This window comes from Uranotaenia lowii, chromosome 2, assembly GCF_029784155.1.
Source record: "Uranotaenia lowii strain MFRU-FL chromosome 2, ASM2978415v1, whole genome shotgun sequence".
NCBI classification, from domain to species: Eukaryota; Metazoa; Arthropoda; class Insecta; order Diptera; family Culicidae; genus Uranotaenia; species Uranotaenia lowii.
The window spans coordinates 177,925,669-177,950,942 of NC_073692.1; the positions used below are offsets into that span (position 1 = coordinate 177,925,669).

General features: G+C 33.7%; 1 protein-coding gene across 4 annotated transcripts in view; it reads right to left on the reverse strand.

The window, feature by feature from the left end:
- Positions 1–4,660: 4,660 nt before the first annotated feature.
- LOC129749396 (uncharacterized) overlaps positions 4,661–25,274 on the reverse strand; it is a 67,385-nt gene continuing 46,771 nt past the window's right edge. For all 4 annotated transcript variants that reach the window (XM_055744363.1, XM_055744364.1, XM_055744362.1 and 1 more), the window contains exons 4-5: positions 5,970–6,464; positions 4,661–5,857 (exon numbers count right to left, since the gene is read on the reverse strand). In XM_055744363.1, coding sequence (XP_055600338.1) covers positions 4,797–5,857; positions 5,970–6,464 — 1,556 coding nt within the window. In that variant the 3' untranslated portion in view covers positions 4,661–4,796. The remainder of the gene's footprint in view (positions 5,858–5,969; positions 6,465–25,274) is intronic.

A 25,274-nucleotide genomic window follows, 5' to 3' on the forward strand; every position in this document is an offset into this window, starting at 1 on the left:
CCTGTATTAAGGATCAAGTCTCCTGTAACTTAAAAAATATCTCAATTTTTTTAGTTTCACGAAAAAGTTTTTTAGTTTATCTTCGAGTTCATGTATCGTTTCAAGTTTTGGAGCATATAAACTTGAAATTACACGCTGTCAGAAAATGTAAAAAAACGGCGAGTTTCTAAATTTTTCCAAAAACGTATGATGAAAATAAGAAAAGGGGATCAAGTAACCCCATCTTCCCCTAGTCAACTTCAAATATTTGAACCTAAACATTTGGCATCATTAGTTTGAGACTATACCAGTTCATTGTTGAGTTTGAGACAAAAAACAAAAAAATAATAGCTTGGTAAAGTAAAAACAATATTTCTACACCGAGGCTTTTAAAGCGAAATGTTGATTGATTAGGAATATTCTTGAAAGATGGAAAATCATTCGTTAAATCTAAAGGTATGCAAAAAAAAAAATTAAATCGCGCTCTAATGTTTTTTATTCCCATTGTTGTAACATTTTTGTATTTTTTTAGTCTTTTCATTCATATTTGATTCCAATTCGTGTTACAACTCGAAACAATATTCGATACGATCTCCAAACTTTATTTTCATTTTCTTTCATTTTGAATTTAATTATTTCTGAATCTAAAGATGTTTTTGGGAATTCGTATTCAGCATTCTGATTTTGAGTTTCATACTTGTAAGTATTTTAAATTAGAAATCAAAATTCTATTTGCCATTCTGAAGCCTTGTATGAGCTTCTGTTTCTAGGTATTGATTGTGATTGTACCCAGGTAACCACCAAGCATTAGTATAAGCAGTAAATCAGCATTATATCTGCATTTCCGCTGCTTGTTGTAGTATATAAGCATTTGAAATGCATAGTTGTTTTAAATTAGCATGTGATATTCTATTTAAAAGCTTTTAGTCAGTAAAAAGCTTTTTGAATGCACAATAGCCATAAAACAGCGATTTCAATGCTTGAATAATGCAATGAAAAATATTTAAAATCGCATTTCGGATGCTGATTAAATACAGCTACGCATATTAAATGCTAACAGACTGCAAGAAGCAGTGGAAATGCAGATATAATGCTGATTTATTGAAGATGCTTATTTCTGGTTTGTAGGTACCGTAAACCGTAGAGGGTTTTGTAAAACGGATTGTTGGGCGAATAATAATATGTGTCTTTATTTTACCCAAATGTTTTCATTATGATGTTTAACTTGAACAGTTTGCTGAATTCTACCTAGGTGTTCAGTTGGTTGTTCATTCATAATCGTATCATAATGTCTAGGTATAATCAAACAAAACAACTTATATACCAACGTACCTGATTTATACCCATTCCATTTAAATGTAAACACTTATCCAATAGAGAGTGCACCTAAGCGAACAGATGCCGGATTCCGTAGTAAAATCTACGATGGACATTATCAGACCTATAAGACTCGCGAGAATGGAAAAATGAAAAAGGTGTATGTGGACACACCCCTTTTAAGATTGTCTTTTGATATGGCAGAAGACGTCATTGTAAGTGATTCTTTGCATTTACTCCATCATTCAGGGCTACATAAATGCTTATCTAATGCTAAGTAGCTTTAATCCATCTGCCGTATATGCGTATATAGTGCTACTTCCGTGCTGTTTCAAATGCTTGGTGGTTACCTGGGTAATATTGTCCATAAATTTTAATTTGAAAACTTTGGTAAACAATCAAAGCTAAATTGTTTTTATCACAATTTTGATTTCAAATTCTCAATTTTTATTTTGAGAAAACATTTATTGTATTTCTTTTTGTTATGCGGCTGAGTCTTTATAGAATTGTTTTACGATACATTTAAACCATCTCCAAATCTATAGAAGATAAAGTTACTGAAGAATTAAAAATACCCTTTTTAAATTCAACAGCTTACCATGTGAATTCCAACGAGTTAAAATTATCTTAATAAGCAAATTCTTAATTATTCCATATCTATATGAAAATCTATCGGATTTATGAAAAATAATACTAGAAAGTCGATCTGCGCTTAAAAACTGCATTTCGAAATAATATAAGTTCTCGACTTTTTTTGTATTTTAAAGTAATTCAGGCACCAATTAAGTATGTTTCTTGATTTCATTTTGAAATCCGATGAACATTACATCAATTGCCGCCCTAACGATCATAATTCACATTTTTGTTTCGCTGGCGAAATATCTTGATGCAAGATTAGGGGAAACGAACGAGTTTCGGAACCTTAACGCTTAACATCAACGATAGCAATCGCTAGAATAACTGAGCTCACAAGTGCCGGTGCTCCTTCCACGTGGGAGGGACGGGCAGCGTTGCCAACCTTCCAGATTTTTTCTGGAAACTTCCAGATTTTTATGTGACATCCAGAAATACAGACCTCATGTTGTCTGGTCCAGACTTTTCATAAATTTTCCAGATTTGTTAAGAAATTTCTATAAGCTCAACATTTTAATAAAAAAAAACACTATTGAAATCCAATAGCTCATAACGGCAAGACTGAATTTACTGTGAAACAGAATACAGAAGTAACAGCTGAATGGGTCTAAGCTTTCGGTTGCTCAAGCTTTCGTTTACATAGACTCAGACATTGATTATTTTCAAGTTATGAGTATTGATCCCTAGACTACTACAATATTGCGATCGGGTGACCAAAAAAAAAAAAGTTCGTCACCTATAAAGTTAGCCATTCAGACTTTTCCAGACATTTTATCAAAATCTTCCAGACTTTTCTGGAAAACAGTTGGCATCACTGGAGACGGGACTGGGATAGAGTGGTTATCCAAACCGTTCGCTAAAAGAGGGAATCCGACCGAATAATAATTTGAGGATAATAAAGCTCGGTAGGACGTTTATTTAGTGATATTTTGATTTGAAATTATATGAATAACAATATTTCAAGTAATCTTTTGTGAGCCGGGCTGTAGCCCATGCATGGCCGTCGATATGAATATATATAAGGATAAAAAGACGTATTCAGCCCATAGCATTCGATCGCAGGCGGGTCTAGCCCATGGCCGTCGATGATTAATAATTAAGCCGGGTTTAAGCCCATGGTAGTCGATAGTGAGCCGGGTCTAGCTCATGGTAAATGATAATAAATAACAACATGTAACAAAATACAACAAAATTACAATCACCATAAAAAGGGAGAATGTGACATCCTAGCTATGTATCTGGCTGTAAGAGTATGAGAGACAAGCTCTTAACATCAGCGATAGCAATCGCTAGCATAACTGAGCTCTCAAGTGTCAAGTGATCCATAATGTCAGTTGAGCCTCAACCTCGAGATGAAGCCAGAAATTTGCTGACCGGGATTTCACAGTTATAAACCTTTTTGTATATATTTATCAATATATTTTGTAAGGTGATATATGAGAAATTTAATATTAAACAAGAGCATCTGCAACTTTTCTCGCTTGGTTTAAATTCTCTTCTTTGAAATACTTTCTACTGAATTTATTGAACATTCAGAAACATTAAAAAGTGTTTCCAAGAATGTAAATATGATTTTAGTTAAAATTATTTCTAACTTCTTGAAAATTTCAAAAAAATTGAATAATCAACTTATTTTCTAAGGTTTACTCAAGCCTTACAGCTACACACATAGAATGAATTTTATTTATTTTTTTCTGAATGAACATAAAACCTGTTTCTGTAATTTTGTTTACAACTATCTGATTCAATTTTTTATCATTTAAGCTTCGATTGTCGAAATTCCAAATTTCTTTTGAGAAACTAGATCCAAAAGGTAATCTATTTGAAGAAATCTGTAAACGTTACAAATGATGGAAAATCGTTGGTCGTAGGCGATGATTCCTCTTTTGTTGATTTTTTCATCATTTTTTACTTTTTCGTGGCTATTTAATCATAAAGTTTCCTTTATTTTAACTTTGTTTGTGATTGAAACATTATCACCTTATAACAGTTCCAGAAAAGTCAGGAGAATACTCCTGAAAATGCTCCAAGAGCAGCTTAATTGTTTTAACAGTAACTTTGAATCTCTGGCATCGCAGTACTGTAGGACTTTAGTTTTAAATTTTTAAAGGTTTACCGACGTATTCAAATGAAAAGGATATATCGAAGATATCAAACAAGTAGTTCCCGGGATTCTGATTTTGCGGTATTCAGAGAAGGAAATAGAACGACTTAATTTCAGAAAGGACATGATTTTTTTTATATCGGTTTATTGAATCTCACGACATGACTTATGTATACAAATTGACAAGGTTTATGTAAACATTATGGATTGGAAAAAATCTTGGTTACTCAAAAAACGGTTGGAAAAAATATCGGAGTTTCAAATCATTTTTGTTTTACTACATTGAAATTTTTTTTTCTTTAAACTGAATATAATTCAGAGATTCGGAATTTAACCAATTCGGATCGAGAAAGAAACAGAAAATGCATTCAACTTTTTTTTTAAAGGTTTTTTATTTGAATTTATTTGTTTTCAATTGAAGAGAGCGAATTTTTCGATTCCAAACTATTGTGTTTTCACATTTTTTATTGTAATTGAATTGATTTTTATGATTTCAAGTAGATTCTCAATTCTTTTGGAATAATTTTGTCAACATTTTTTAAACAAATTTTACGAAAAACTTAACAATTCACTAAAATTTATTCATAACTAACTTAAAAAACTACGTTTTGATCTATGTACAAATGGTTGCGAGATTTGTTGAAACACTTTTTTTTTTTAGATCTTCTATGTATCACCAATTTGAGCGCATTTAGTCCGTAACAATCAACAGAGAGTGATCCAATTTCTGGCTGTCTTATGCTGAACTTCAACTAATAGGAGTTCAATAACCCAACTCTCCGACCAGTGGAGGACTATCATCCAGGACGATTCCTTTCCGATAGTTGTTGTTCGGGTTGCTTGAAGATTCCGAACTAGCCGAACTCTCGGCTCCATTTCCGGTAACCTCGAATGAACCCACCAGGAAGATGTGTGCTTTCTGGGGTGTACTTCGTACATTCCTTCGAGCCTTGGAGTCCTTATCGTGCCGTTCGCCACTATCGATGGCGTTGCCCTCGTTATCGGATCCGGTGTTCTTGAGGTAATCTCCGAAGGAGGAATCCAAGAGACTTAGCAGCGAGTTGATGGCTGATCGTTCTTCGCTAGTTTCCTCACTGGACGAGAGAGGCTTGGCAGTTGATGAGCTTGGTGGAGGTGGCGTAGTTGTGGTCATGGTTTTTGGAGTTGTGGGTTTCATGGTAACGTGAGGAATTTCGATGGCACTTCCGGTTTCGTCCCGATGAACTACGTGTCGAATGACCGGATCTTCGGATCCAACCACTGGAACCATTTTGGGTAGCTGAAGAAGTGTTCCGTTGGTGTTGAGGCCGTAGGTTTTTACTCGACTATGTCCCTCGATGACCACGAAGAGAGGTCCCTTTGGAGGAGCTGGAGGCTCGTCAAAATGCGAAAACAGAGAGTCTGCTGTAACGGCTGGTGGAGGAGACATTGTGGTGCTAGTGGTTGTACTGAAGGGAGCCAATAGACCTGTAGCGGTAACATAAGGTGCCTTAATATCGGTGCTGACCGTAGGTAATGCGCTTGAAGATTCCGCCACTATGTACTCGGTCGTCTGTGGACTGTGAACTATGGTAGTGGCCATGGCGTTGATATTTTGAGCATCGTAATAGCTGGAGGTGTATTCCGTAACGGAGTTTGTAGTAGTAGTTTTTGTAAATGGATAAGCTTTCTCATTCTTCAGGATACTCTGCAGGAAAGACTTCTTCGGAGTTCCTGAGCCATCGGGAGTGGTCAATCGAAGAGTGGTGGTGTACTGATGGCTGGGATTCAGCTGCTGTTGGTAGGGAGCGACGTGATTCACAGCTGGATCCGGGTATTTGGGACCTAAAACCATAAAAAGAAAAAGACAGAATCATCCACGTTAAATTTCTGTGATATTCATCTACAGCTTTTCCTCCCATCAAACCAAACTTTCACCCAACTCTACCCCGGTTACCTGAATAATGACTGACAAAGTTATGACTGGCTTGAGGTTGCACACCTGGACGATACCGGAAGCCCTCAGCAGGTGCTTCATAGCGCTGCGGCTGGTGGTTACTCGCCTGTGCCCATAGATAGCCATCTCCTGTGCCCGCATCCGGTTGAAGATGGTTGTTGAGAGGCGGTGGCATCAGAACCGTGGGAAGATCGTTAATCTGTTGAGGGTAGTAATTTCTTCGAAGTGGGAGGCCATTTGAAACAGGACTAACCGGGCCAGGCCATGATGATTCTGCCACCTTGGAACTGGACTTTTTCGAGGGAACTCCCAGCAACAGGATGTCTCCAGTTTTCTCCTTATGTGCTGCCAAGCCTTCGTTCCAGTAGTGGACTCGATCCAGAACTGGTGGGCTGTAATCGTAGGTTGGGTCATTCTTCAATGGATCTCCGCGTCCTACCGGATGCCATTCGTTGTACTCGAACCGTGGAGAAAATAGTGCTCGACTTTGGGGATCTGTAACAACATCAAATTTAATGAGCTTTTTCGTGTTTTAATAATTACATTTCTATATTTAATTTCAAAATTTCTCTAAGGGAGACAATTAACATAACATTTGGTTTAAAAAATGAATGGAAAACATTTTCTTCTTATATAAGAAACCTACAAATTCACCAATTAGAAAATTGAAGTTAATTTTGTGTAGCAGTCTAAAGTTTCAAGTTTGGAAGACATCGCGCTGCTTCACGCGATTCCATTCATTTTGAGCGCAGCTGTATAATGGAATAAAAATGTAAATTTATCCTGATGTGATTAGAATCTGAAATCTAGATGCAATATAACGATCCGGGACCAGTCACCGAAAGCCGAATTTAGAAGGACAAGTATCATGATGACGAATAAGAATCAAGAATCATAATTCCAGAATCAGGAAAAGAATCAGCATATGGATTCGATTAACGGGTCCATAAAAAACTAGTTGTTTAAATCATTACAAATTATAAGCAAATACGAAATATTCTTCAAGAAATCAATTTTAGCCTTAATTTTATTTTGTGTTTTTTGTTCTTCAACTCCACATTCAAAAGGGTTTTCATAAATTACACATGGCCTCTAAATTCACATTATTCTGAGGTGCAAAGATTTTAAAAGCAAATTTTGACTGATTTTGGTGTCCAGAAAATTATGAAGGTTTAAGAAAACTTTGGGTTTTTCTGACAAAACTTTAAAACAAAACAAAAAAATTTAAAATAAGCGCTTTTATCATCTATCAACAAACCCTTAGAAATTTTGACACCTATGTAAAAAATTATAAAAGTTTTCTATTTTTGCACTTTTCTTAATTCTGTGAAATAAGTGATTTTTATCGAATTTTTAAGAATGTATTCACTAAATTGAATTTTGAAAATTTGAAATGCAAAAATCAAATTGTTTTGCAGACTTCAACAAATTTGTCACATGAAATTAAAATCTTTTTTGAAACTTTCTTCAGTAATGTCAGCAATACTTTACTTTCTAAATCCTTCTAAAACTGTTTAATGTTACTTTTAAAGATCATGCAGCAGCATCATCATCAAAATATTATTCCTAAATTTTATAAAGATCAACAAACAATTTCAAATTTAGTTTTTTTCATGTACATTAGTCAATCAGTTATCAACTTATTGATTAAACTCATAACTGATTGATTCTTAATCTAATAATCTTCATATCACCAAATAACCGACACAATCTGACAAAAGATTCGAGATCAATACGCCAATATCTACCAAGTCAATAATTAAATCAAAGGAACCAAGAATTTATCATTTTCATCTTCATATTCCTATATTTTATTTTATGGAAAGTGGGTTATGTTTGTTCATTTATTTCATCAATATTATCGGTTAAAGTTTTATCTATATATAAAAATGAATGTTTGTCTGTCTGTCTGTTCCCTATAGACTCGGAAACTACTGAACCGATCATCGTCAAAATTGGCATCTGAGGGTTTTTGAGGCCGGGGATGGTTTCTGTAATAGTCAAAACTCCATCCGACTTAAGGAAGGAGAGGCTTCCATACAAAATTTGTAGTTTTTCGAAACAAACTAAAGTCATCCATTTTCTTGAGATTTTTTTTCCTTTGGGCGGTTTGTTTTTCGTCTCTATGGTCGAGGCGTCGCGTCGCAAAAGGAAAGTAACCCAGGCATAGCATACTGATCAGTAGGAATATTTTGGCGCGTATTTCTCAACCAAGCATATTTTCTTTGAGGGGTTTGTTTTTCGTCTCCATGGGCGAGCAAACGTCGTCGCAAGAGGATAGTAACCAAAGCACACTGTTCATTGATTGCTGGAAAATTTAACAATAAGGCACCTGTTTCTCAAACACGTGGGGCGATATGCAACCTAGATGTGTTTTTTCTTGCTTATTTGATTTGTACACAGCACGTGGTATTAAATGACGCCTAGATGTGACACGGATTGGTATTTTATCAATCGAATCAAAACCAATTGAAAGATTCGCAAAAATACTACCATATTTAGTTCGTGTTAATGTAGGTAGCATTCGACTTTTCATTCAAGGAACATTAGAACATGTTCAAACGTTCAACTTTTTCTGTTAAAAAAAATTAAAAATTATGTTTTCTTCTAGAAATTGTTACTTCGGCCCAAATACACAACTGAAACGAATTTAGAAATGAAAATGGGAGCTTTTTATTTTAAATAATTCTGAAAAAGCCATCGTACTTTTTGCTTACATACCAATTCAAGTACGTACTTAACATGAAAAGTGTTTTTGTGTTACATGGCTGCATAAAAGAGACTTTTGATCCGCTTCGTTTTTGAAAAGCGAGACTTTAGAACTGATATTCAACTGGACGCAAAATTTTTAAGAAAAATTTTTAGTTTACCCTTAAAGTGTTAAAACAATATTCCCTTCTGTCAACTTACACGGTGGCGCAAGGGCAAACGTCGAACTTTTAAGAAATTCATCTTCAAACTGATTCAATATGTTGGAAAGACCAGAAGGGGTATTCCGAATGTTGAAACTGCAGCGGATATTGAAAATTCTTAAATGTCTTTGTAAATGAAGATCATTCCCTTTGAACAGCATTCGATTTTAAAGCCATTACTCTGACGCATCTGTAAATAAGCTTTGCATTGACACTTGCCCCAATATACGGGACAAATGTAAACTTAGAAATTTGTTTTTGCCTACGTTTTTGAATATTTGACTTTCAAAGAGAAAATAAAAAAAAAAACGCTGAAAATTTATTTAGTGATGCAACTGATATTTTTTTTAAATATTTATATGTTTACCGTAGTAAATTTATTTAAAAAAAAGAAATTTGCACGATATTTGATACATAATTAATTAAATATTTTTTTCATTACAATGATAAGTGCTGTTTAGGTATCGAGCCGGTTAAATTTGCCTACCTTCTTCAAGCAGTGGGGGACAACATTGAAAAAGATGGGAGAGCTCCCATGTAAATTTAGGATAATAGCTTTTCAAAGAAGGGACCATATTTAAAAAGGTTTTTTTTGGGTACAGAGTACAAATTTCAGATCTTGAAAAACGAGTTAAGAGATCAAGTTTCAGTAAATAATATATACCATCTTTGAATTGCAATTCAGAACTGCAGCTGCAGCTCTCATTTCAAAGTTGTTGGTTCTGAAGTATGATGAGGTTTGATTTGAAAAAATGCTCTCTAAAATCTAAATTTGAATAATTTTTTACAAATTACATTTATTTCCGGAAGGTGTAGCAAAGCACAACGGGTCAGCTAGTCTATATATATAAAAATGAATGTTTGTCTGTCTGTCTGTTCCCTATAGACTCGGGAACTACTGAACCGATCATCGTCAAAATTGGCATCTAAGGGTTTTTGAGGCCGGAGATGGTTTCTGTAATAGTCAAAACTACATCCGACTTAAGGGAGGGAGAGCTACCATACAAAATTTGTAGTTTTTCGAAACAAATAAAAGTCATGACATCCATTTTCCGAGATTTTTTCACCCTTTGGGCGGTTTGTTTTTCGTCTCTATGGTCGAGGCGTCGCGAGCCAACGTCGTAAAAGGATAGTAACCCAGGCATAGCATACTGATCAGTGGGAATATTTTGGCGCGTATTTCTCAACCAAGAATATTTTCTTTGAGGCGTTTGTTTTTCGTCTCCATGGGCGGGCGAGCAAACGTCGTCGCAAGAGGATAGTAACCAAAGCACACTGTTCATTGATTGCTGGAAAATTTAACAATAAAGGCGCCTGTTTCTCAAACACATGGGGCGATATGCAACCTAGATGTGTTTTTTTCTTGCTTATTTGATTTGTACACAGCACGTGGTAATAAATGACGCCTAGATCTGACACGGATTGGTATTTTAATTTTATCAATCGAATCAAAACCAATTGAAAGATTTGCAAAAAATACTTCCATATTTAGTTCGTGTTAATGTAGGTATCATTCGACTTTTCATTCAAGGAACATTAGAACATGTTCAATCGTTCAACTTTTTCTGTTAAAAAAATTAAAAACTATGTTTTCTTCTAGAAATTGTTACTTCGGCCCAAATACACAACTGAAATGAATTTAGAAATGAAAATGGGAGCCATCGTACTTTTTGCTTACATACCAATTCAAGTACGTACTTAACATGAAAAGTGTTTTTGTGTTACATGGCTGCATAGAAGAGACTTTTGATCCGCTTCGTTTTTGAAAAGCGAGACTTTAGAACTGATATTCAACTGGACGCAAAATTTTTAAGAGAAATTTTGAGTTAACCCTTAAAGTGTTAAAAACAATATTCCCTTCTGTCAACTTACACGGTGGGGAAAGGGCAAAAGTCGAACTTTTAAGAAATTCATCTTCAAAATGATTCAATATGTTGGAAAGACCAGAAGGGGTATTCCGAATGTTGAAACTGCAGCAGATATTGAAAATTCTTAAATGTCTTTGTAAATGAAGGTCATTCCCTTTAAACAGCATTCGTTAAAATTGGAGTAACAAACATAAATTTATATTGCAGGAATACTGCAGATATATCAGTGAAACTTGATAGAACAAAACACAGGAATTCGTATTAAATTCACTTCAAAGCCATTACTCTGACGCATCGGTAAATAAGCTTTGCATTGACACTTGCCCCAATATACGGGACAAATGTAAACTTAGAAATTTGTTTTAGCCAACATTTTTGAATATTTGACTTTCAAAGAGAAAATAAAAAAACGCTGAGAACTTATTTAGTGATGCAACTGTTATTTTTTTTAAATATTTATATGTTTACCGTAGTAAATTTATTTAGAAAAAAAGAAATTTGCACTGTATTTAATACAAAACTAATTTAATATATTTTTCATTACCATAATAAGTGCTGTTTGGGTATCGAGCCGGTTAAATTTGCCTACCTTCTTCAAGCAGTGGGGGACAAAATTGAATAAGATGGGAGAGCTCCCATGTAAATTTAAGATAATGAGCTTTTCAAAGAAGGGACCATATTTAAAAAGGTTTTTTTTGGGTACAGAGTACAAATTTCAGATCTTGAAAAACGAGTTCAGAGATCAAGTTTCAGTAAATAATATATACCATCTTTGAATTGCAATTCAGAATTGCAGCTGCAGCTCACATTTCAAAGTTGTTGGTTTGATTTAAAAAAATGCTCTCTAAAATCTAAATTTGAATAAATTTTTACAAATTACATTTATTTCCGGAAGGTGTAGCAAAGCACAACGGGTCAGCTAGTTCTTATTTAAAGAAAACAACATTACTTTTACCGAATGGAATTCAAACTTTTTATTTTTTTGAAATTCTCAAATAAGTTAACGGAATTTCAAGCTCAAACAAATGAAATATTCTGACATATTTTTAATTAGTTTACCCTGGTTTTTCAACTCTAAATTTTTGTGTTCTACAAACATAATATTCTTGGGAGCCAATAAATCTAGATTTTAAATAAGGAAATCCTAATTTCTACCTATTGTCCTTTCCAGGACCCAAATATTTCAACTGACAACGATAAAATATTCAGAGCTTGAAATTCTAAACTATAATTGCGCTTGAAAATTTATAAACATTTTACTTTCTTTTATTGTTTAAACCCTTTCCTTCCCACGAGGTTTTACACGTGTTAAAAATACGAATATTTATTTACAAACAAAGTTCTAGAAAAAAAGATGCATAATTGAGGGTTAATTTAATGATCCATTCGGTAAATTTGGGTTTTGAGATGGATCATATATGCTCCATTGGGAAGATAACAACACATAGGGTGTAAATGAAAAACAAGAAATTATTGCAAAAAACATGGAATTTCATCACCTTATTGATCACAAACAAAAACGATCCTATATGGTGAAAAACTTCATTGATATACCCATCCCTCAATAGTCTATTTATTAAATTTTTGAAATTTTCATTTTTTGCCTTGAACAATAGCCACCATGACACTTTGTGCCAGGAAAACAAGACATGCCGTTTTTCGAAAAAATCACGAACCTTTACAAAAATTTCGAGACATGTGGTCATTTTAGCAGATGAATTAACTATCCTGAAGCAAAAATTTTTATTGACGGCATGATTTTTATGAGTATTGATAAAAAGCTTCACAAGAAGAAAAGTCCGTTTTGTTCCCAGTGTATCACCAGTGATTTACTTACTTGAAAATTTATATCGGTAGTGAATTTTGAATAGGGCGAATGAGCCAAATGTAAACAAATGGAGTTATCAGCAGGGTGATAAAGTACGTTCAGAGACCTACATTTTAAGTTTACAACGTTAACTGAAGGATATTTGGTTTTCGAGAAATAAAGAAAGCAAAATAAAATTTTTGCTGGGAGCTTATGGAGCTGTCAAACTTTGAACGCGTTTTTCATGAAACAGCGATGTTGGCGCATTCGCCGTATTCAAAATTCGATACCGATTTGTTTTAGTTGAAATCTAAGTAAACCATCATTTGATTCTGCTTGCATAAGCAACCTTCTGCACAATAATATTTTTATTTGAGGGAAATTATTAAAAAAACTTATCAAGTTATTGAACAACAAATGACGACTTGAATAAAATTCGAAAAAAATCCGACTTTTTTGCAGCTTTTGATCTGCCGAGCAAAACCTAGCGAATCGTTTTTCTTCAAATTTCGTGCAATGTTTCTTAACTTCTATCTACACATTCGGTGAGAAAATGGTGTTCATCCAAAGCACCCTGTTCAAATGAGAGCTGTGCAAAGTTGTGGATCATCTGTGCTACTATGGTAAGGAAAGGGTTAATTTTTATTTTTATATTTAAACTTTTGTAGCCTGCTAATTTGATCACTGAATGAGTTGGAATTTAAAAAAGAATTTTATCTCTCACTTTGATCACTGACACTCTTGAAATAATATTGAATTTTTAGTTTGTAATCAAATTAAATTCAACTATTATAAATGTATTTTTAATAAATTTTCCTTTGTTAATTGATACTTTTTTAAAGAAAATTCCTATTACAAATCGTAATTAAGTGTTATTTCAAATAGTAGATAAAATAGAGGAATTTTTTAATTAACCCTGCAATTGAAAAAGAAGAAAGATTTGTAAATTAATATGGTTATTAATAAACAATTATTATTATACCATTGATTTGGTAGATTTTGGCGTATTAAAACAAAGGTTGGTGCCTTTGTAATGTATCTTTTTCATCTTTATATAAGGGGAACTAGGGATAAGACGCACACGTTAAGAAGATTTTTTTATAACTCTTAAATGAAGAATGTTATCCAGTAATTTGGAAAATAGTTTTGAAAAGGGGACTGTTCTTCACCAAAAATATATAAACAGGAACACTTGAATTGATAAGATACGGCTTTTAGGGAAATTTTGGAAGGCTTTCTAAAGTATGATTTCCTTTTCGTTAGGGGCAAAGTGCGCATACATATGTGTGTACCCAAACGCATCAGTTAACGTTCATTACATGTTGATTGATTCAAGTGCCCCCTAAAGTTTTTTTTCCAAGTAAAAACACTTATATTTTGCTTCAAATTCTCTTAAGTTAAAATGGAATTAAGAGATCAGAATCTAGAATAATCATTTGGATCCGCGATCAGGGTTCAGGTTCAAGGTCTATGCTCAAAACCTAGATCACATAGGAACTGAGATCGGAATCTAAATCCAAGATCTGGATCGGGACCAGTGTTCACGATGAATCGAAATCCAGGTGGAAAATCCAGGATCCACAATTGGGATCCAGGATCAGGATTTTCTGTGCAGATCGGGCAGGATAAAGATCAGGATCGGGATCATAATCAAAATAAAAATCAGGATGAGGCAGTCTCCAGGTCAGGATCGGAATCAAGATATTGATCTTGCTTAGGATTAGAGTAAGAATTAGATTAAGGTTTCGGGATGATATCATAATCGGTAACAGTTTTTCGAACAGCATCAGTATCGTTATCTGATCAGGACATGGATCCTGAACGTAGTCTTAATATTTTTTGTTTGGAATTGTTTTTTTCTATATTAAAGTTTAATTTATACTGAAAATTACAGTTTCAGCCAAATTTCTAGGCCCCAATTTTATTAAGAGAAGTGAGCTTTTCGACACTGAGAACAGTATAAAAAAACCCCATTCCAGCGTGACGTCACAACGTTTGCAAAACAAATTTTCAGAATTTAAATCGCTACAATTTGGAAGCAAGAGTATTTGTATTGAATGAATAGTTTTCAAAATATAATTAAAAGAAATCGTCACGTAACAACTCGCTTCTTTTTCTACTTTTCTGAGTTTTTTTTTCTAAACTGTTCATTTCTGCTCGTTTTTTCGATCAAACTTTATAAGTATCAATTCATTACAACCAACGAATCTCTATTTTTGAATTTTAATTTCAATTATTTGAGAGCGAATTATTTTTGTGACGCCACAACGCGCCATTTTTTTTTTTTGAAACACAGTTTTGCAAAGCGTTGTGAAGTCACGAAATTTTAAGTACCTACAATAAATCAAACTATGATATTGTAGTTAATGCTTAATTTAATAAAAAAAAGTCTTTGTGATTTGGTGATGACATAAATTCATTTAAGTTTAAATTAAGTGCATTGAATCCAAAAAGGCTTATTAAGCAGATAAGGTTCGCAATACTGCGCACATCAATATTATTTCTAATTTATTTATGAGATCAAGTGAATATTATTTAAAAAAAAAAACCAATACAAGGAATAACTTATTCGTAAAAATGTGTTTCTGAATATTTTTAATTGCAAAGGAAAGAAAAAATAAATCATTATTTCAAAAGCTATTCATCTATGAATAGTTTGTTAATGGACAATAGAGTGCCCAAATCAGCCGACTAATGAAAATTTTAAAATTTGCCAGCTAAAATTGATCCTAGGTCTAGCACAATGTCCAATACTTAATTTGGGGGATCGGATCAAGAAACGAGATGGTGCAATGATCCTGAAATGTGTAAGGAATTATGCGAAATTTGCCAAAACATTTGTCAAGATCACGTTCGCGTATCTTTGACTTGACCTCAGGTGTCCCGCAAGGCAGTATTCTAGGCCCTTTGATATTTGTTCTATTTGTTAACGACCTGGCTATCCGTTTGAAATCCTGTATGCTGCTATATGCCGATGATCTTAAGATCTACAAAATAATCTCATCGGTTCTAGATTGCCACGCTCTTCAATCTAACATCGACGAGCTTCTCCTGTGGTGCTTGGAAAATGGGATGCAGTTGCAGAACATAAAAAAAAGCAAGTCCATAACTTTTAGTCGCCGTCAGTCCAATGTCTTCTACGAGTATAGTATCAACGGTACCAGCATCGATCAAGTCAGCTACATGAACGATCTGGGCGTCATTGTTGATAAAAAACTAACGTTCAGCGACCATATCAGTGCCATCACAGCGAAGGCTTTCTCTGTTCTTGGATTCGTGAGGCGCAATTCTAATCTTTTCAGGATGTAAACACTGTTAAAGCTGTGTACTGTTCCTTGGTGAGAAGTGTATTGGAGTACGCCGTTTGTGTGTGGGCTCCTTACCATACATCTTGGAGTCTTCGAATCGAAAGAGTGCAGGCAGCTATCTTTCATTCGTTACGCTCTCAGGTCACTTCCGTGGAACGATCCCAGCAATCTTCCGGATTATGAGAGTCGGTGCATGTTTATCAATTTGGAACCCTCTCTTCCAGACGTGTAAAACTAAAACGGCTTTTTGTGTTTGATCTGGTTACCGGCAACGTGGATTGTGCAGCTCTACTCAATGAAGTATGCTTTCTTGCACCATCCAGACATCTGCGATGAAGACAACTTTTAGCACTAGGCATGCACCGCACTACTTACGGACAGAATAATCCTCTGACCAGCTGTTTTCAGTGTTTTAATGTTGTGAACAATTTGTTGGATTTAACTGTGTCCAAAACGATGTTTAAACATAGGATTAAGAACCTTAGATATTAAGATCAGTCTGTAGGACATTTGAATCCAAGACGGTGTGTGAAATAAATAAAATTAAATAAATAAAATTTTGTTTGGAAGGAAAATGAAAACCCAGTTTTCAATCAATTTCTTAAGTCTGTATCTGCCGATTTATTTTTATTATAGTTTTTCACGAAGTTTTAATTATGAAAAATATTTTATTTGAAGGTCCCATTTCGATAAGGGTTATGATAAAAAAAAAGATATTAAGTTTCAGAAATTAGCTTCTGAAGAATCAATTAACGAAAAATCCATGAATGATCGTTAATCGACGCTTATAATCCCGTTTTTGAAGCTTAATAACTGTTTTATGATAACTCTTATCAAAATGCGTTCTTAAGATGAAAAATTGTCATAATTAAAGAATAAAAAACACTCAAATTATAAAAACAATTCTCTTGATTAGGACCTAAATTATTGGTGAAAAACTGTTTTTATTTGTTCATCCCGAAAAAAAACCACAAAGTTGCATTTTAAATTCAGGAATGTTGCGCAACCCTGTTCCATAATATAATGTGGCCCAAATTTTGCATGGGACCTTGCGCTAGTATATATTTTAATTTGTTAAATTTTGTTATTCAGTTTAAAGTTTTTTTTTTGGGATTTTATGTGAATATGAGGTTAGATTTGAATGTTTAAGTAACATCCTTTGAGGTGGAAGTTTAAATAAAGGACAGTTTTTTCTAAATAATTTTGCAACCAATCATTTTTTTAAAATTTTTATGAATTAGGTTGATATAAAAAGATAATATATAAAACTAACCAAGTTCAAATATTTTTTGAATCTCATTGCATTCATTTCATGGAATTTTATTTTAGCTATTAGCTATTTTTTTTATTCTAATATAGAAATATGAAGAACTTGACCTTTTTCCAAGATTTTTCTTAAAATCACAGGTTATCTGTGATTCTGATCAGAATTTTATTATAGACATTTAAAATAACGTCTTTTATGCGAAAAAAAAGTTTCTTAGTTTTGTTGAAAAATTTGATTATCGAATTCATTTCTAGAAGCGCATTGTTATGATAAATTTGTTTTGAAGAAATACTATAATAGTATTGAAATTAAAAGTCCAAAACGTTTAAAAAAAGCAAATAAATTTCGTGACACCACAACGCATTCTTTAACTGGGTGCAACCCACAAGCTTCTGAACCTATTTTCACAAGTTTCTGGAAATTGCATTGAATTCCTCTCAAAAACTTTGAAGAGACCCTCAATTTTCGACAATACTTATGTGACATTTAAAGGAATCAACGCTCAAAAATAAGGTACTTTTGTCTCTATAATTCAACAACAAACAAACAAAAGGTACTTTAATCACCGTAAACTTTCAGTTATTATTCTTTTTCTCATAGCATGTTTAAAGACGGAATTTTTAACATCATGTTGCAATGAATTTCTTTGAAATAACTCGATTTTTGACAAAGTTATGTTTTAAATACAGAATAGTTATTAAAATCTTTTTTTTTTCATACTAAACGTTTTAATTTTCTACGATAACATATTCAATTCTTTAAAAAAAATGTGACTGAAAATTTTTGATCGAAAATGAAGCCTTTCTAAAGATGTGCAAATTATTTTTGAATAATGAAAAATTAAAATCGGATCTCCAGTTAAGAGGTGCCTGGAATGGGTCATATATTTCTGTTTTATGATTAGGCTAATCATGTTGAATCACAAGAATAGAACAAGCTTGTAAATATTGCTATATACATTAAAGCGCATCTCTTCCATCAAAATAACTAAGTTGTTGGACAGTTTTCATGAGAAATTTGAAACTCATTTTTGAAACAAAATACTGAATCTCGTTTTAAATTAGTCGGGCTTCGACCAGACTGATCGGAGCACCGTTTAAAATTTTTAAGAAAAACAAAATGAATCCCATGTTATTCATATGAGAAAAATGGAATTGAGTAGACCGAAACGAAATTATTTTTACTTTAGCATAAAATTGATAATTTGAAACTAGTAAATTTGGAATTTATGCTCAACAATAAAAAAAAATCATTTGATTATTGCTAATGTAAATATTAAAGCAAATAACTAGAACAAGAATCTCGAAAAAATTGTGTTCAATTACATTCAATTCTTCTTACGTTACAGCCGCTTTTTACTGCAACTAAAAGCACAATTAAATCGCAAAGTCAAAGGCCAATGGCACCGTAACAACTCCGGGGGTGCGCTTATCTAACAACAACAAAAGTGAAAGAAAATACCAGGCAGGGGAAGCCAACTTTTAAGCTTCTTCAGTTCATCGATCATACACTTCCCTCATTGTTCTCTATTACAGCATAGCATAGACCACACGACAAAACATAACCTCTGTAACATAACACAGCGACATACATGCTTCATACTTCATCGGAAGCCGGCCGCAAATAATCCCATCCCATTCAACATTCGATGGAAATAAGCCAGTTTGCTTTTTTTTGTTCCTCTGAAGAAATTTTCACGCCAAAGCACACCTGCAACTAGGTGCTGGGAGTCATTGAAGATGCACACGTGAGTCGGAAAAGCTTTTTCGGATTCGCGTCAAGTATCATCTGTCAATTGGCTGACCGGAACATTATGCCATCATAGGTATCTTCCCTCAGCTATGCGAAACCAAAACGAGAAAAACCGCATTGAAACCACATCGATTTCTTACTGTGCCAATGAATTAAATGACGTCGTCGTGCGTGTGTGAATGATTGAGTGTTGTCTATAATAGCCTTGAATGAGCGACCAATCGAACCACTGCACTGTCAGGGGAGGAAATTTTCCCAGGACCAGGATGTCTGGCAATGGCTAAAGACGAACATAACAAAATACTGGCAATCACTTTAGTGTAGATTCAAAGTTTGTTTTAAGAGGAGAAACATTGCTTTAGGAAATTCAGGACTCTTAAAACTTGAGACTTAAAATAGTTTTAAACAACTTGCGCTAAATAAATTATGGAAAAACAACAGTTTGGCCAGGTCTCAAGTAAGTGATTATGTAGGATTTCATCTTTCTTTTTTTTTTGCAACGACAACGAACAATTGAGATCCAAGCATGATTCTTGTAAATTTAAAACTTAAATGAATATTTCAAATAGACAGGGTCAATTTGAGGTCATTTTAAAAATTCTCAAACGCTGAGGTCCAACAAGTTTCGTGTTGCCAAAATCAGAGAAAAATCTTTAATGTAAATTTACCATGAGTTAATTTTAGCTTTCAGGTATATATTGGAAAATGTAAAATTTTGTTCTGAAAAAAACGAGCATAATATTTTGAAAACTCAAGTTGAGTTTTGAATTTTTAACGGGCTTGGATTTAAAAATTTCAATTTTCAAATAAAATTTTCGAACCTGGGCTCAGAAGCTGACTTCTGCTATCTGAGTTAAGGATAAAAACCAATTATTAAATAAATAACTTGATCTAAAAAATGATTTAGCTGAACATCGAATGGGCTTTCTCTAGCAAATCAACTGCATTTAAAATATTTTTAGAGCTGAAAATTCAGGAATCCAATTTTAGCATTTAACCAAATTTGAAAAAAATATAAATTGAAATGAAAAATAAAATTTCAACACCAACATTTAAAAAGGGTATATAAGTGAGAGTAAACAAAACTTGTTTTCAGTGGATCCAGTTAGCCCAATATAAGCTCTACTTATCATAAAAACCATTATAAGTTAATCACTTCTCAATAGTTTTGAAATGCAATTTGACCAAAGGATCTAAACTGAACGCTGGCAGGCCATGACTTTTGCTAAGCGCACGCGTTTTTCTTACTGTCCGCGAAAATTTAACAAAATTGTTAATTGCAGTACGTAAAACAGTCGGGAATAAATTAGAAATGGCTTGAAGTGAAAGCTGGAAGGAAGTGCAGAAGTGTCCACCGGAAGTTTCGAAAATTCAGAGAGGAATACCTAAGTGTTATTTCATAAAAAATAGCAAACCGGTTGCTGCAGAAACGGAGTGTTTACTCATTGAATTTAAATTTCATTCTCGTGTGGAAGTCTGGAGTTATTAGGGGATACATTTATTGTGTCGAGGGCCGAGGGTCTGGGTGCGCTGTGTTAAAGAACCCTCGAAAATAACATACATAAATTAATTGTTGAAAGGATTTAACTAATAGAGAGATTGGCTCTGATGTGATTTATTTTGCCCTTATGCGGTCTACGCAAATGTATTTATCTGCGCTCGGCTTGCTGCGATTGATTTTTTCCTGCGATTCACCTGTAATCATACTAATTTTTATAAAGTTAAACGAATCTAAGGATATCTGCTCTGATTCGTTTGCATTGCAACGTGATGCTTCTCTCGGTCTCCTGGAAATGTGGTTCCCAAATGTGAAGGATGAATGAATCAACACAAAAACAAAGGTGAGGTCATTCCTTGTATAAAATTTCAAGAAACGTTATATTCATTCACCATTCAAGTAACCTCGGATTGTGCAGCTGCTATTCTGAAATGGGTTTCTGGAATTTCAATAGAGCTAAATAACACCATCAGCACCCCTGATTAAGCAGTTTTAATCAAATGGAATAATATAGTTACTTTAGCGTAACATACCTGCCAGTTAAGAGGGTCGTTTATGAGATCTTGAATACATATATACACGCTAATTTTTTATAATCATTTATGGTTCTTAAATAACCATTTTATGGTTTTTGCTTCAAAACCGCTAATATGGTTATTTTGAATATTTTTTTCTAGATAATATTTTAACCATTTTTGCAGTTCTCGAGCATTAACCACAAAATGCTTGAACAATTTGGTGCTTCATCACTGCCATTTTGCAGATGATTGATTCTGCAGCCAGGTGCGTTTAACGAAAATGAATATTTATAACTTTATACTGCTTCAGTTATCAATTTTTTTCGGTGAACATCCTCTTCCGAAGGTAAACCTTCAACTATTTGCTAGGTGGTTGAAATGAAAACTAAATTGCAAATGGTTTCCTCCACAATAGGATGCTGAAATCTGGAGGCTCTCCTTGATTCTAAAGCTTTGAAAAGCTGGATGCTGGTAAGGTCAATTTCCGTACCATCCGGAAAGCTGAATTGGATTGGACTGCAAAAAAACTGCTTGCTGTCGGTATGTTTTTAGCAGAACTTGCTGCAACAGAGATCTCCCAGCTCAAAATGTCAAGAAGCATCTGTGCACTTCTACCTTTTTTTTTTCAAATACCTAGAATTTCAATCTAAAACTTTTAAAGGGTTTACCGGAAAACCGTCCCACTTCGGTAGTATTTTTCTTTCATCTTTTTGCATTGGATGGGTCGTAATGTTCCCGAAGAATAGCGTTTTCTGATGCAGAAAAGATTTTCATCGACCAGTTCCGTAACGTGATTGTATGGGTATAACGACACGAATGCGGAATATTCGATAAATTTTGTAGTTGTGTAGTTGTAAATCCATAATTCAAATCTGGTTTAAATAATAATAACCATTTTTCAACTTCTCTGCCCTTGTTTGCTATGTTTAAAAAATAACCATATTCCAACTTCTTCAGGAGAAGTCATTTTAGAGGTTCTCACTGAGATGTCATAAAATGGTATAACGCGGAAAAAGGTCGTTTATTCTTGAACCATAAATGGGTAGTAAAATTCGAGCGTGTACACAAACAAATGACTTAGAAATCTATTAAACGCCGTATTCTGTTGTTATTTAACACTAAACATACCGACACTTTGTATATACCTATTCATACCGTGAGCGGTCAAATGACGGCAAACACCGTTTTCGCTAAAACTCCCTTGTTTCTCAACCGATTTCTATCAAATTTAAAGTTTTGAAAAGCTTATAATTCGACTCAAATATGTTTCTCAGACAATTTTCAGCTACAATCAATAACTTTAAAGTTATTTACAGTACAAGAAAAAATTTATGAAAAAACATGCTTCAGGACAAAGGTTGTAAATCAGCTATTAAGTGCTTGAAAAAAATTTCACTTAGTGCCTGAGAAAGCTGAAGTTAGAAGCTATATGTTGCACGTAAGGAAATTTTTTTTAAAAATTTTCTAAGATCATGGCCACAAAAAATGTAAAAAAGTTGTGTAAAACCCGTACTTTTCAATCAATCAACTGCCAAAGCTGTTCCTGTTACAGTAGAAAATTGTGAAAAAGTGAATTGAAAAGCAGACGTAATTTGTCACATTTTGGCATCTTTAGATTTTTGAAATACTAAATACATAATTTATGACGGCTTTTCAAAGGTAGTTGTTTTGCGAACATTTTATGAATCTGGATTTTCTGAGACAATCCCTACACCCAAATTCAGCTTTGCACTGGATTTTGAGTACATTAACGTAAGCTTTAGGCAATAAAACTATATGCAAAAGAAAGCAAATTTCATACCGGTTCTAGTGACGTAACTACATTGGCGGTGCGATGCTTGACAATAATATAATAAATATATTTCTGAAAATAAAACCAGAAAATTTGAGCGAATGCTCGTTTGTTTTTTCGTTTCCTTTCACCCGTCTTCGTGTGCAAAATAGCTTTAAGATATTACCACCCACTGCGCCCGTCTGCCAAGCAAGAATTTGTGCTGACTTCTCAAAATTCAGAAACTAGTTCAGTGTTTTATTTATCATATTTTTGCCAAGCATTGCATCGCCAATGCAGTTACACCACTAGAACCGGTATGAAATAAGCTTTCTTTTGCATATAGTTTTATTGCCTAAACCTTACGTTAACGTACTCAAAATCCAGTGCAAAGCTGAGCTTAAGTGTAGGAATTGTCTTAGAAAATTCAAATTGATAAAAAGTTAGAAAAACAGCTACCTTTGAAAAGTCGTCATAAATTATGTACTTCGTATTTCAAAAAATCTAAAGATGCCAAAATGTGACAAATTACGTCTGCTTTTCAATTCACTTTTTCACAATTTTCTACTGTAACAGGAACAGCTTTGGCGGTTGATTGATTGAAAAGTACGAGTTTTACACAACTTTTTTACATTTTTTGTGGCCATGATCTTAGAAAGTTTTTAAAAAAAATTTCCTTACGTGCAACATATAGCTTCTAACTTCAGCTTTCTCAGGCACTAAGTGAAATTTTTTTCGAGCATTTAATAACTGATTTACAACCTTTTTCCTGAAGCATGTTTTTTCATAAAATTTTTCTTGTACTGTAAATAACTTTAAAGTTATTGATTGTAGCTGAAAATTGTCTGAGAAACATATTTGAGTCGAGTTATAAGCTTTTCAAAACTTTAAATTTGATAGAAATCGGTTGAGAAACAAGGGAGTTTTAGCGAAAACGGTGTTTGCCGTCATTTGACCGCTCGCGGTATGAATAGGTATACCACATACGTTATTCGAAAACCGTAACACTTAAAAAAAATTTAAAAACGCAAAAATACTTGCATTTCAAAAACAAAAATAGTCCTGTCGTTAAATTTGCGAAAAAACAATTGTATAAGGCGTAATCATCGTTTAAAGTTCAAAAACCGTCATTTGACCGCCTCCGGTACGTTTAGTGTTAAAAAAAAAACTTGTGAAAAATCGACTTTTTTTTTTTTTTTTTAAATATGTCTTTATTTGTATAAAATCATCATTACATTTATATTTCATTAATACATTAAATAAGGTGTTCAGTTCAATAATGAACTTTCAGAGCCCTATAGTTTAATAATCACTAAAATTTATTTATTCGACTTAAATTTGCTGAGCACAATCAAGCATTTTTATAAAGGAGAACATCCTGTAGTGAAAAAAAAAATATTTTAAACTAAAAACTAAAGCTATCCTAAAATTAAACTAATTGTAGAGAGAACGAATCTCTGCGATGGAAGACTGCATCGATGAAGATCTTCGGTGCTGTGCCAAGGTGGAAGCCGCAAAATCATTTTCAGAACCTTGTTCTGAATCCTCTGGATGGCTTTCTTCCTCGTCGCGCAGCAGCTAGACCAAATCGGAACTGCATACATTATCGCTGGTCGGAATACCTGTTTGTAGATTAACATCTTATTTCGCAGACACAACCTGGATTTCCTGTTGATGAGAGAATAAAGAGATTTAGTGTATTTATTACATTTAGATTGAATATCTTCAATGTGATTCTTGAAAGAAAGATTCCGATCAAGTGTGAGTCCCAAGTACTTCACGTGATCAGACCATTCTAAAGAAACCCCATTAAAAGTTATGGAATGATTTTCATTAGGTTTTAAAAAATTTGCTCTTGGCTTATGGGGAAATAAAATAAGTTGAGTTTTGGAAGCGTTAGGAGAAATTTTCCACATTTTCAAGTAATTCAAAAAGGAATTTAAATTTTGTTGCAATCTACTGCGTACCACCCGTAAATTTCGACCTTTGGCTGAAAGCAAAGTATCGTCAGCAAATAATCTTCTACCTTTTCCTTCTGAGACATCAGGAAGATCAGAAGTAAAAATATTGTATAAAATAGGCCCAAGTATACTACCCTGAGGGACACCAGCTCTAATGGGTATCCTTTCAGAGCATGAATTTTGATAGCTTACTTGCAAAGTTCGGCTAGTCAAATAATTTTGAATAATTTTGGTGAGATATACAGGAAAATCAAATCGAGCTAATTTAGCTACTAAACCTTTGTGCCAAACACTGTCAAAAGCTTTTTCAATATCAAGAAGAGCAACACCAGTTGAATAACCCTCAGATTTGCTAGCGTTAATCATATTAGTTACACTCAAAAGTTGATGTGTAGTAGAATGTCCATGACGAAAACCAAATTGTTCATCAGGGAAAATAGAATTCTGATTAATGTGAATCATCATTCTATTCAAAATAACTCTCTCAAATAGTTTACTTAAAGAAGGAAGCAAACTAATTGGTCGATAACTTGAAGGCTCTGAAGCACTTTTTCCAGGTTTCAAAATTGGAGTTACTTTGGCATTTTTCCATTTATTGGGAAAATAAGCCAAGTGAAAACATTCATTGAAGATTTTAACTAAA